This window comes from Tamandua tetradactyla, chromosome 8 (genome assembly GCF_023851605.1).
Source record: "Tamandua tetradactyla isolate mTamTet1 chromosome 8, mTamTet1.pri, whole genome shotgun sequence".
NCBI lineage: Eukaryota > Metazoa > Chordata > Mammalia > Pilosa > Myrmecophagidae > Tamandua > Tamandua tetradactyla.
In genome coordinates this window covers 58,421,546-58,434,653 of record NC_135334.1, presented here as the reverse complement: position 1 = coordinate 58,434,653, position 13,108 = coordinate 58,421,546, and the positions used below count along the sequence as shown (strand labels likewise).

Below are 13,108 nucleotides of genomic sequence, written 5' to 3'. Positions count from 1 at the left end.
CCACAGTCTTCAGAAAGAAAGCACCACTTTGATGATACCTTGATTTGCATTTTTTCTAACCTCAAAACCACAAGCAAATAAATTTCCACTGTTAAACTTGATCCATTTCATGATATTTGCTTGAGCAGCCAAGGAAACTAAAACGGACTAAATTTTGATAACCTCTGCTCTGAACTATGAAGCACCTACAGGATTCATTCATTGAATATTTACTGCCATACACTACTAGTTACTGGGTAAATAGTAGAAAACAAAGCAGGCCTGGTCCCTGCCCTTTGGAAGTTTAAAACTACAATCAATAGCACAAGTTAAAGGAAAACTCACTTTCAATACGAATTGTCACAGTTTCACTCACTAACTTATTCTTATAAGTTCTAAAATAAAATGTCTTATGACAGATGTCCCTCAGAAAAGACGATTTGAAAATGCTAACATCTAAAATATTATAAACAAATCAAAGCTGGCAATGTGGTTCAAGTAATTGCCATTAAAACAAAAATCCCAGAAAAAAAATGCCTTCGAGCAGTAGCTACATAACAGATTATTAAACATAATATAATTTATTTCAGAATTGTTGCACTATGAGACCTACAAAGCAAACAAAAATGAAACATTAAGTACGCAATTTATAAAGAAAACTCTTAGACATTTTTAAACTCTAAAAGTTATTATCAAAAGAAAGTGGAGTACCATCAACATGATACAGAGCATTTATGAAAAACCCACAGTTAAGATAATATTCAACAGTGAAAGACTAAAAGCTTTTCCACTAAGATGAGAAGCAAGACAAGCATGACCATTTCATCAATGCTATTCAACATTGTACTGCCAGCTCAAAAAATAGCAATTTAGACAAGAAAAAGAAAAGGCATCCAAATTGGAAAAGAAGTAGTAAAACTATCTTTATTCACAGATAGTATTTTTTTATTAATTAAAAAAAATTAACTAACACAACATTTAGAAATCATTCCATTCTACATATGCAATCAATAATTCTTAATATCATCACATAAATGTGTGATCATCATTTCTTAGTACATTTGCATCGATTTAGGAAAAGAACTAGCAAAACAACAGAAAAAGATATAGAAATAGAGAAAAAAATAAAAATAAAAATAAATAAATATATATATATATATATAAAAAGGAAAAAACAAAAAACAAACAAACAAAAACTATAGCTCAGATGCAGCTTCATTCAGTGTTTTAACATAATTACATTACAATTAGATAGTATTGTGCTGTCCATTTTTGAGTTTTTGTATCTAGTTCTGTTGCACAGTCTGTAACCCTTCAGCTCCAATTACCCATTGTATTACCCTGTTTCTAACTCCTGATGGTTTCTGTTACCAAAGACATATTCCAAGTTTATTCTCGAATGTCGGTTCACATCAGTGGGACCATACAGTATTTGTCCTTTAGTTTTTGGCTAGTCTCACTCAACATAATGTTCTCTAGGTCCATCCATGTTATTACATGCTTCATAAGTTTATTCTATCTTAAAGCTGCATAATATTCCATCGTATGTATATACCACAGTTTGTTTAGCCACTCGTCTGTTGATGGACATTTTGGCTGTTTCCATCTCTCTGCAATTGTAAATAATGCTGCTATAAACATTGGTGTGCAAATGTCCGTTTGTGTCTTTGCAATAAGTTCTTTGAGAAGATACCTAGCAATGGTATTGCTGGGTCGTATGGCAATTCTATATTCAGCTTTTTGAGGAACCGCCAAACTGCCTTCCACAGTGGTTGCACCATTTGACATTTCCACCAACAGTGGATAAGTGCGCCTCTTTCTCGACATCCTCTCCAGCACGTGCCATGTTTTGTTTTGTTGATAATGGCCATTCTGGTGGGTGTGAGATGATATCTCATTGTGGTTTTGATCTGCATTTCTCTAATGGCCAGGGACATTGATCATCTCTTCATGTGTCTTTTGGCCATTTGTATTTCCTCTTCTGAGAGGTGTCTGTTCAAGTCTTTTTCCCATTTTGTAATTGGGTTGGCTGTCTTTTTGTTGTTGAGTTGAACAATCTCTTTATAAATTCTGGATACTATACCTTTATCCGGTATGTCGTTTCCAAATATTGTCTCCCATTGTGTAGGCTGTGTAGGCTTTCTACTTTCTTGATGAAGTTCTTTAATGTATAAAAGTGTTTAATTTTGAGGAGCTCCCATTTCTTTCTTTCTTTCTTCAGTGCTCTTGCTTTAGGTTTAAGGTCCATAAAACCGCCTCCAATTGTAAGATTCATAAGATCTCTCCCTACCTTTTCCTCTAACTGTTTTATGGTCTTAGACCTAATGTTTAGATCTTTGATCCATTTTGAGTTAACTTTTGTATAGGGTGTGAGATACGGGTCCTCTTTCATTCTTTTGCATATGGATATCCAGTTCTCTAGGCACCATTTATTGAAGAGACTGTTCTGTCCCAGGTGAGTTGGCTTGACTGCCTTATCAAAGATCAAATGTTCATAGATGAGAGGGTCTATATCTGAGCACTCTATTCGATTCCATTGGTCGGTATATCTATCTTTATGCCAATACCATGCTGTTTTGACCACTGTGGCTTCATAATATGCCTTAAAGTCCGGCAGCGTGAGACCTCCAGCTTCATTTTTTTTTCCTCAAGATACTTTTAGCAATTCGGGGCAACCTGCCCTTCCAGATAAATTTGCTTATTGGTTTTTCTATTTCTGAAAAATAAGTTATTGGGATTTTGATTGGTATTGCACTGAATCTGTAAATCAATTTAGGTAGGATTGACATCTTAACTATATTTAGTCTTCCAATGCATGAACATGGTATGCCCTTCCATCTATTTAGGTCTCCTGTGATTTCTTTTAACAGTTTTTTGTAGTTTTCTTTGTATAGGTTTTTTGTCTCTTTAGTTAAATTTATTCCTAGGTATTTTATTCTTTTAGTTGCAATTGTAAATGGAATTCCTTTCTTGATTTCCCCCTCAGCTTGTTCATTGCTAGTGGATAGAAATGCTACAGATTTTTGAATATTGATCTTGTAACCTGCTACTTTGCTGTACTCATTTATTAGCTCTAGTAGTTTTGTTGTGGATTTTTCTGGGTTTTCGACATGTAGTATCATATCGTCTGCAAACAGTGATAGTTTTACTTCTTCCTTTCCAATTTTGATGCCTTGTATTTCTTTTTCTTGTCTAATTGCTCTGGCTAGAACCTCCAACACGATGTTGAATAACAGTGGTGATAATGGACATCCTTGTCTTGTTCCTGATCTTAGGGGGAAAGTTTTCAATTTTTCCCCATTGAGGATGATAGTAACTGTGGGTTTTTCATATATTCCCTCATCATTTTAAGGAAGTTCCCTTGTATTCCTATCTTTGGAAGTGTTTTCAACAGGAAAGGATGTTGAATCTTGTCAAATACCTTCTTTGCATCAATTGAGATGATCATGTGATTATTCTGCTTTGATTTGTTGATGTGGTGTATTACATTAATTGATTTTCTTATGTTGAACCATCCTTGCATACCTGGGATGAATCCTACTTGGTCATGATGTATAATTCTTTTAATGTGTTGCTGGATTCAATTTGCTAGAATTTTGTTGAGGATTTTTGCATCTATATTCATTAGAGAGACTGGTCTGTAGTTTTCTTTTTTTGTAATATCTTTGCCTGGTTTTGGTATGAGGGTGATGTTGGCTTCATAGAATGAATTAGGTAGCTTTCCCTCCACTTTGATTTTTTTGAAGAGTTTGAGCAGAGTTGGTACTAATTCTTTCTGGAATGTTTGGTAGAATTCACATGTGAAGCCATCTGGTCCTGGACTTTTCTTTTTGGGAAGCTTTTGAATAACAATTCAATTTCTTTACTTCTGATTGGTTTGTTGAGGTCATCTATTTCTTCTTGAGTCAAAGTTGGTTGTTCATGCCTTTCCAGGAACCCGTCCGTTTCATCTAAATTGTTGTATTTATTAGCGTAAAGTTGTTCATAGTATCCTGTTATTACCTCCTTTATTTCTGTGAGGTCAGTGGTTATGTCTCCTCTTCCATTTCTGATCTTATTTATTTGCGTCCTCTTCTTCTTTTTGTCAAACTTGCTAAGGGCCCATCAATCTTATTGATTTTCTCATAGAACCAACTTCTGGCCTTATTGATTTTCTCTATTGGTTTCATGTTCTCAATTTCATTTATTTCTGCTCTAATCTTTGTTATTTCTTTCCTTTTGCTTGCTTTGGGGTTAGTTTGCTGTTCTTTCTCCAGTTCTTCCAATTGAGCAGTTAATTCCTGCATTTTGCCTTTTCTTCTTTTCTGATATAGGCATTTAGGGCAATAAATTTCCCTCTTAGCACTACCCTTGCTGCGCCCCATAGATTTTGATATGCTGTGTTTTCGTTTTCATTCGCCTCGAGATATTTACTAATTTCTCTTGTAATTTCTTCCTTGACCCACTGGTTGTTTAAGAGTGTGTTGTTGAGCCTCCACGTATTTGTGAATTTTCTGGCACTCCGCCTATTATTGATTTCCAACTTCATTCCTTTATGATCCGAGAAAGTGTTGTGTATGATTTCAATCTTTTTAAATTTGTTAAGACTTGCTTTGTGACCCAGCATATGGTCTATCTTTGAGAATGATCCACGAGCACTTGAGAAAAAGGTGTATCCTGCTGTTGTGGGATGTAATGTCCTATAAATGTCTGTTAAGTCTAGCTCATTTATTGTAATATTCAAATTCTCTATTTCTTTATTGATCGTCTGTCTAGATGATCTGTCCATCGATGAGAGCGGCGAATTGAAGTCTCCAACTATTATGGTAGATGTGTCTATTTCCCTTTTCAGTGATTGCAGTGTATTCCTCACGTATTTTGGTGCATTCTGGTTCGGTGCATAAATATTTATGATTGTTACGTCTTCTTGTTTAATTGTTCCTTTTATTAGTAGATAGTATCCTTCTTTGTGTCTTTTAACTGTTTTACATTTGAAGTCTAATTTGTTGGATATTAGTATAGCTACTCCTGCTCTTTTCTGGTTGTTATTTGCATGAAATATTTTTTCCCAACCTTTCACTTTCAACCTATGTTTATCTTTGGGTCTAAGATGTGTTTCCTGTAGACAGCATATAGAAGGATCCTGTTTTTTAATCCATTCTGCCAGTCTATGTCTTTTGATTGGGGAATTCAGTCCATTAACATTTAGTGTTATTACTGTTTGGATAACATTTTCCTCTAACATTTTGCCTTTTGTATTATATATATCATATCTGATTTTCCTTCTTTCTACACTCTTCTCCATACCTCTCTCTTCTGTCTTTTCGTATCTGACTTTAGTGCTCCCTTTAGTATTTCTTGCAGAGCTGATCTCTTGGTCACAAATTCTCTCAGTGACTTTTTGTCTGAAAATGTTTTAATTTCTCCCTCATTTTTGAAGGACAATTTTGCTGGATATAGAAGTCTTGGTTGGCAGTTTTTCTCTTTTAGTAATTTAAATATATCATCCCACTGTCTTCTAGCTTCCATGGTTTCTGCTGAGAAATCTACACATAGTCTTATTGGGTTTCCCTTGTATGTGATGGATTGTTTTTCTCTTGCTGCTTTCAGGATCCTCTCTTTCTCTTTGACTTCTGACATTGTAACTAGTAAGTGTCTTGGAGAACGCCTATTTGGGTCTGTTCTCCTTCGGGTGCGCTGCACTTCTTGGATCTGTAATTTTAGGTCTTTCATAAGAGTTGGGAAATTTTCAGTGATAATTTCTTCCATTAGTTTTTCTCCTCCTTTTCCCTTCTCTTCCCCTTCTGGGACACCCACAACACATATATTTGTGCACTTCATAGTATCATTCAATTCCCTGATCCCCTGCTCAAATTTTTGCATTCTTTTCCCTATAGTTTCTGTTTCTTTTTGGAATTCAGATGTTCCATCCTCCAGTTCACTAATTCTAGCCTCTGTCTCTTTAAATCTACCATTGTAGGTTTCCATTGTTTTTTCCATCTTTTCTACTTTGTCCTTCAATCCCATAAGTTCTGTGATTTGTTTTTTCAGACTTTCCATTGCTTCTTTTTGTTCAACCCATGCCTTCTTCATGTCCTCCCTCAATTTATTGATTTGGTTTTTGAAGAGGTTTTCCATTTCTGTTCGTATATTCAGAATTAGTTGTCTCTGCTCCTGTATCTCATTTGAGCTATTGGTTTGTTCCTTTGACTGGGCCATATCTTGAATTTTCCTGGTGTGATCCGTTACTTTTTGCTGGCGTCTGGGCATTTAATCAGATTTCCCTGGGTGTGGGACCCAGCAGGTTGAAAGACTTTCCTGTGAAGTCTCTGGCTCTGTTTTTCTTATCCTGCCTAGTATGTGGTGCTCGTCTGTCTGCGGGTCCCACCAGTAAAAGATGCTGTGGCTCCTTTAACTTTGGAAGGCTCTCGCTGTGGGGGAGGGTCGCCAGCCGATGTGGCTTGGGGGAGTGCCGATCCAAATCTCCCAGCCGGCCCGGGAAGCCGCGCGTTGGGGGTGGGAGCGCCAGCTGCCGTGGCTTGGGGAATGCCAATCCAAATCTCCCAGCCGGCCCGGGAAGCCGCGCGTGGGGGGGGCACCGGCTGCCACAGATAGTATTTTATATATAGAATATCCCAAAGAATCCACAAGAATCCTACCAGAGGCTATTAAATTCAGCAAAGATACAGGATACAAAACTAACACACAAAAGCCAGTTTTGTTTCAATACATCAGCAACGAATGATGAAAAAGGAAATTAAGAAAACCATTCCATTTAAAATAGCATCTAAAATAATAAAATATCTAGGGATAAATTTAACTAGTAAAAGCCTTGCACGTTGAAAACTATATAAAAAAAAATGCTGAGAGTAATTAACAACCTAAATAAACTGCAAGATATCTCACGTTCAGGGACTAGAAGATTTAATATTGTTAAGATGCTAATACTACTAAAAGCAATTTACAGGTTCAATTCAATCCTATCAAAACTTCAACAGCCTCTGCACAGAAATGAAAAGGCTGAATCCGCAAATTCATGTGGAACTGTAAGGGGCTTCAAAGAGCCAAAACCATCTCGAAAAAGAAAAAGTTGGAGGACTCACACTTCCCAATATCAAAACTTTATAGTGATGAAAACAGTATGGCACTGTCATAAGGATAAACACATAGGCAAATGGAATAGAATTTGAGGGCTTCAAATAAACCCACACATCTATGGCCAACTGACTTCTGATAAGGATGCCAAGTCCATTCAATGGGAAAGTAATAATCTCTTCAATAAATGGTGCTGGGAAAACGGGATTTCCTCATACCAAAGAATGAAGTCAGGACCCTATCTCACACAATATACAAAAATTAACAAAACTGTCAATGACAGAAATAAAAAAACTAAAAAATACAAAACTCTTGTAAATCTTCATTAACCTTGGATGTGGCAATTCTGGATGTGGATTCTCAGATATGACACCAATAGCACAAGCAACAATAGAAAAAATAGATAAAATTGGACTTCCTCAAAATTAAAAACTTTGTTCAAGGGACATTAATAAGAAGTGAAAAGAGAATCTACAGAATGGAACAGAATATATACAAATCATATACCTAATAAGGGTTTAATATCAAGATCTCCTACTAGTCAAACAACAAAAGACCAAAACAAAAACAAAACAATGAAAAATGGGAACAGACTTGAGGCAATTGTCCAAAGAAGATATACAGATAAGCACATAAAAAGATATTCACCAGCATTAATCATTGTTAAATGACGTAAAATGGGAAATAACTGTTAGAGGGCATGTGGAGAAACTGAAATAAACCCTCATGCCCTGCTGCTGGGAATGTAAAATGGTACAGCCAATAGGGAAAACAGTTTGGCAGTTCCTCAGGAAGTTAAACATAGAATTACCAAATGACCCGGTAATTCTACTCCTAGGTAGAATTGAAAAGAATTAAGAATAGGAACTCAAACAGATAACTGAATGCCAATGTTCAGCTACAACAGCACTGTTCACAAAAGCCAAAAGGAGGGTGCAATCCAAGTGTGCATCAATAGATGAATGGCTAAAGAAAATGTGATATATCCATACAATGGAATAGTATTCAGCCATAAAAAGGAATGAAATTCTGATGCATGCTGCAATATGGATGAACCTTGGAGACATCAAGTTGAGCGAAATAAGCCAGACACAAAAGGATAAATATTGTATGATCTCAGTTAAATTAAATAACAAGAACATGCAAATTCAGGGACAGAAAGTAGAGTAAAGGTTACCAGGACCAGGGAGGGACTAGCGGGTACAGGGAATGGAGAATAAATGGATAATGGGTGCAAGATCTCAGTTGGAGGTGATGGAAAAGTTTTGGCAATGGATAATGGTGACAGTAGCATAACCCTGTGAATACGATTTACGTCATAGTAATGTATGCTTGGGAGTGGTTAAGATGTGAAATATTATGTTGATGTTTCTGTGAGGCACAGGGTTCTTAAAGGATTCCACATAAGGTAGCGAGTTAAAGCTTAAGGGATTTATTGCTAGAAAGAAACAGACATAGAGCAAAGGGAGAACAAGCAGGTGGGAGCCAGCGAAACATGCTAGTAAAAGAGAAAGGAAAAATGGCTCCAACTTTCTGACAGCTTGTGGTTTTAAAGAAAAAACCGTGCCAAGGGGGGTGGGGGTAATATGTGGCCACAGGCATCACCAGAAGATGTCAGGCTGGTACAGATCATGACTTTATACTCATGGTTATCTGGTCTAGCCTCTGGCAGGTGGGGTATTGGCACGTTTGTGCTCACTATCTTGCTGTCATATCAGGTCCTGTCAGAAGAGCTGCTAAGGGAGAGAAACCGAAGGGGTCCCCATGCCACAGAATACATTTCGTATACTAAGTTTTATTTTCTGATACCTGACAGTTTCCACAATTTAAAGAAAAAGAAACTAAAAAGGCAGTAACAATTAAATGCAATACGTGATTCTGGACTGGATCTAATAATGGTGGAGAAAATGCCCAAGAGGACATTATTAGAACAAACAAAAAAAATTGGAATATACATATGTACTTTATAGCAATATTAAATTTCTGGAACTTGATACTTGTAGTTAATGTGGTCACAGCGGATATCTTTGTCCTTAGAACATATTAAATGGTAAAGAAGCATGATGTTTTTAACCTACCGTCAAACATTAGAAAATGATAGATTAGATAAATAGGTAAGTAGCTAGGTAGGGAGAAACAATGATATAACAAATAGAGCAAAATGTTAAAAATTGGTAAATCTGAGTATATTAGTGGGGGGAGCACTAGAGTTCTCTGTATTATTTTTCTATTAGGTTAGCAACTTTTCTGTAAGTGTGAACTTATTTCAAAATTTTATTTTGGAAGAAAAAAGTGGCAAAATGGCTAGAACAGTGTGGGAAAGAGGAGAAATCATAGAAGAGGTCTTAGTATAAATGCTGTCTGCAAGGAGATAAATTATATGCTTATAAATATACAAATATTTCAGTAAAACTCAGGAATAAAAATGTTTGAAATATTTTAGCAGAATAAACGTTTTTTAAATAAAGTAGATTTTAATCAGATTCTTCACCTCTCCACGACTTTCTTTAGCTTGTACATTAGAAACTCTAAAACTAGAGAAGAATCACTTAATAAATTAAGGGTAAATCCAAACAAATACAGAATGGGAAGTGATTTAATTTGGGACCACATTTATAAAAGAAAATTCTTAGTCAAACAGGATATTAGTGTGAAAAACAAGAGTCTATAAAAACTTGAGAATAAAAACTACTGGTCAATTATAATGATCCAACTTTTTAAAATCTTCAGTTATGAAAAGCATTTGTATAATCAACTTACATTAAAATCAAGAAGTGCATCCATTTGATTTTGAATAATTGGTACAGTTTTTAGGAGCTTTTCTGTGTTCATGGTTCTCATAACTCCATCAGCCCTGTTTAAAAGAAAAAGAAACAACTGTATTTGGTATTTATACCTACACTTAGAACTCCCATCTGCTTCTCTATTTAAACAGAAAGCAAACTATGAAACCTAACATTTTTAAATCATTATACAACCTGAAACCTCAAGCAGAAATCATATAGGGAAAAACAGAATAACAGGAAATACTGTATTTCCAATTTCAAGGTATAAATTTAAAACTAAAAAGAACAAGAACAGGAAAATGTAAAGCATGCAACATAAGAAAAGGTACATTACACAGCCAGGTCTACAGTACACTTTTTGGATAACAAAATATATGATCCTCAGAACCACTTGTGTCTGAAGGGCAGTGTTTTTACAGGCTTTTAAAAATTACAAAAAAAAAATCATTTTATTCTAATCACAAAACAGGACATGATGAAACCAGGAGCTGAATTCAAATCTCAGAGCACGGTTTATAGTACATAAGGTGTTTTATATATGATTTAAACAGCAATGAATTGTAATAAAGAAAATTATGACTGAAATCATTATTAAATGAAGGGAATTTATCAAGGTATTCTGTCTGGCCATTAAAATAAACAAAAGCTACTTAAGAGAAACATTTTTAATAATACGTATTTTGTTAAATATTTCAAAACAGATTCTTTAGGACAGACATTTCTAAAGATAAATAGTACAGTACCAAATAAACTAGAATCTTACCAAAATGCTATGCAAAACACTACATAAGAGGTACAGAGGACTAAGGTACACAATTCACATTAAGTGTATTTTATATATCAGTCTTTGTATTAAAGGTTTGACAGTTTTTTCAAATCCTTACGAAAACCCCACAGATATTCTTGTTCCATTTCAAAGTGTGATGAAATTTTAAGTTTAATGAACTAATAAGTGGTAGGGTCATTATGTAAACCCAGATGGTTTAGACTACAAAATAGTACTTTTCATAACCTTTTGGCAGAGTCTAAAGATCCTTCCAAAAGTCTGCAGGCATTCTCTAATTTAAAAATGACCCAGTTATAAACAGATGCTCTATCCATCAACCACAACCCCAGCTACAAGAAAAAACAAAAAAAGCTAGGAAAAGCAACACGTGCTTTGAAGGATACAACAATTTAATGAACAACTCTGGGCTTTGAGAGGTAGGAAGCTTTACTAGCTTTAGTCTAACTCTACTTAATAAGATGTTTGTTAATCCACAGATGTCTGTTTGCTCACAAAACTGAGCAAACTGACATAAACATAAATTCATGATTATCACCCTTAAATGGTGACTTAATATTGTCAGCAATTCTCTAAGCCTTCGCTAATGAACTCATCATTCTCCCACTACTCCTCCTCTCCTTACTTCCCCCACCCAAGACATAAATTCTCAGCTCATAACTCTCAAAATATTTCACTCAGAAATAGAAGCCAACATAAAAGTGATCTTTGGTCTTCTCACCACCCAATCTACATCTTTCTAGTCTTTTTCTGTTATAATGGAGGAAGTGTACCTCTTTTTATCAAAGGTAAAACCCACCCACACAGGACCTAGGGATTCCGACCCTCTCTCAACTTGCTGGCTGTTTTCCCTTTCTCTAACAGGGTGCTGTCTAACAGAACTATTGGCAATAATGGAAATGTTCTACATATGCACTATTCAAAATGACAGTGACTAGCCACATATGGCTATTGAGCTATGAAACACGGCTGATCAGACTTAGGAACTGAATTTTTAATTTTACTTAACTGTAATAAATATTAGTCAATTTAAATTTAAATTTAGACACATCCAGTGATCACTACTATATTGGACAGTGCAGTTCCTAAGTCTCTTGTTTTATACTAGAGCATTACCATAAGTGTGCACACAAAGGCTCTAAGAAGAGAAATCTTTAAAAAACAACAGTCAACTATTGGATCTAAGATGGGTGACTAGGGAGAAGCTGGGCTCACTTTTCTTCCAGAAAAACAACTGGAAAACAGAAAACAGGCAGAAACTATTCAGAGAAACTGCTCTGGAGCTCTAGAGATTGAGTGGAGTGTGGTGCAATACCCAGAAAAGTGCACAGAGACAGAGAACTTGTGGTGAGAGACCCTGAATAATCCCTCTCAACCCTGGCTCCTGGTGCCCACCCCATACCCTTAAGGCAGAAAGCTTCAGGGTTGCAGATACCGAGGGCAGGCAGCAGTAAACTTGAAAGGGCAGTAGAGGTTCACTCCCCCAAGAAGAGAGTGGGACATGGTCTAGCATTGCTCCAGCTTTTGGCCAACGAATTTGAACTGAGGGTCCATGGTTTCAACCTAGCAGACTTGGCTGGTTACACCACTGTCTGGAGTCCACAGCTAAGAATAGCCTACCTTCTGAGGGCTAATAGGAACAGGTTGCTCAAGGGTGTCATCTGCCGGCAGGCATGAAAATCATACCTCTGAGAAGCCATCTAAAAGACTTTTGGGCAAAGACGGACATATGTTAGGCAGGCCAGAGAAGTGCACCCTTGGAGAGTGTGCTTAAGGGCTTTTTTGGGCATCTTTATCTGACCCTCATCCTAAGGCCCTGCAGAATTAGTGTGCACCCTCTTCTGGGGTCCCTGATTAGGTAATACTGACAGATCAAATGTCAGAGAAAGGGAGTTTCAGGAAGATGGTGAAATAGAATAGGTTTAGTTCACCCCTGCTCCAAGGAACAGCTAGAGAAGTGATGGGAAGGCTACTGGGATGGCAATTCCGGGGTGTAAGTGCCCTGGGAGGGTCGTCTACACCACATAGGGAGGTCCTGGTTACAAAAGCTAAAGAACTAAGACACAGAGAACCAGAGACTGTCCAGCTAGTGCAAACAGCCTAACAATGCCCTTTTCCGAACAGAAGTCCGGAGGCCTCAGGAGTGCACACACAGGGAGATGGAGACAAGGAAGTAAGTCATGTCCTTGAACATGCTACCCTCACATGCACTAGCCCCTGTCCCATGACCGATGACTACCCCCACCCCCATGCACCTGAACCCCATCACCAACCCCCACCACAGTCCAAGAGTCCTGTCCCACGTGCATGCCTGCCCTAGCTCAACCCACCTCTCTTGGGCAGACACAGTCTTGCGCCACCCCTCCCAAGATCGGAGTACCTGCACCCAGCCCCTCCACCCCCAACTCCCACTCTGTCCCCGCTGCAGGCAGCTGCCTGCACTTAAGGGCTGTGAGTGCTCACCTTCATGCCTGGGCCACATGGG

General features: G+C 37.1%; 1 protein-coding gene across 12 annotated transcripts in view; it reads right to left on the bottom strand.

Moving 5' to 3' along the window:
• PICALM (phosphatidylinositol binding clathrin assembly protein) overlaps window positions 1-13,108 on the bottom strand; it is a 175,392-nt gene that overhangs the window by 60,985 nt on the left and 101,299 nt on the right. For all 12 annotated transcript variants that reach the window (XM_077113351.1, XM_077113355.1, XM_077113350.1 and 9 more), the window contains exon 5: window positions 9,814-9,907. In XM_077113351.1, coding sequence (XP_076969466.1) covers window positions 9,814-9,907 — 94 coding nt within the window. The remainder of the gene's footprint in view (window positions 1-9,813; window positions 9,908-13,108) is intronic.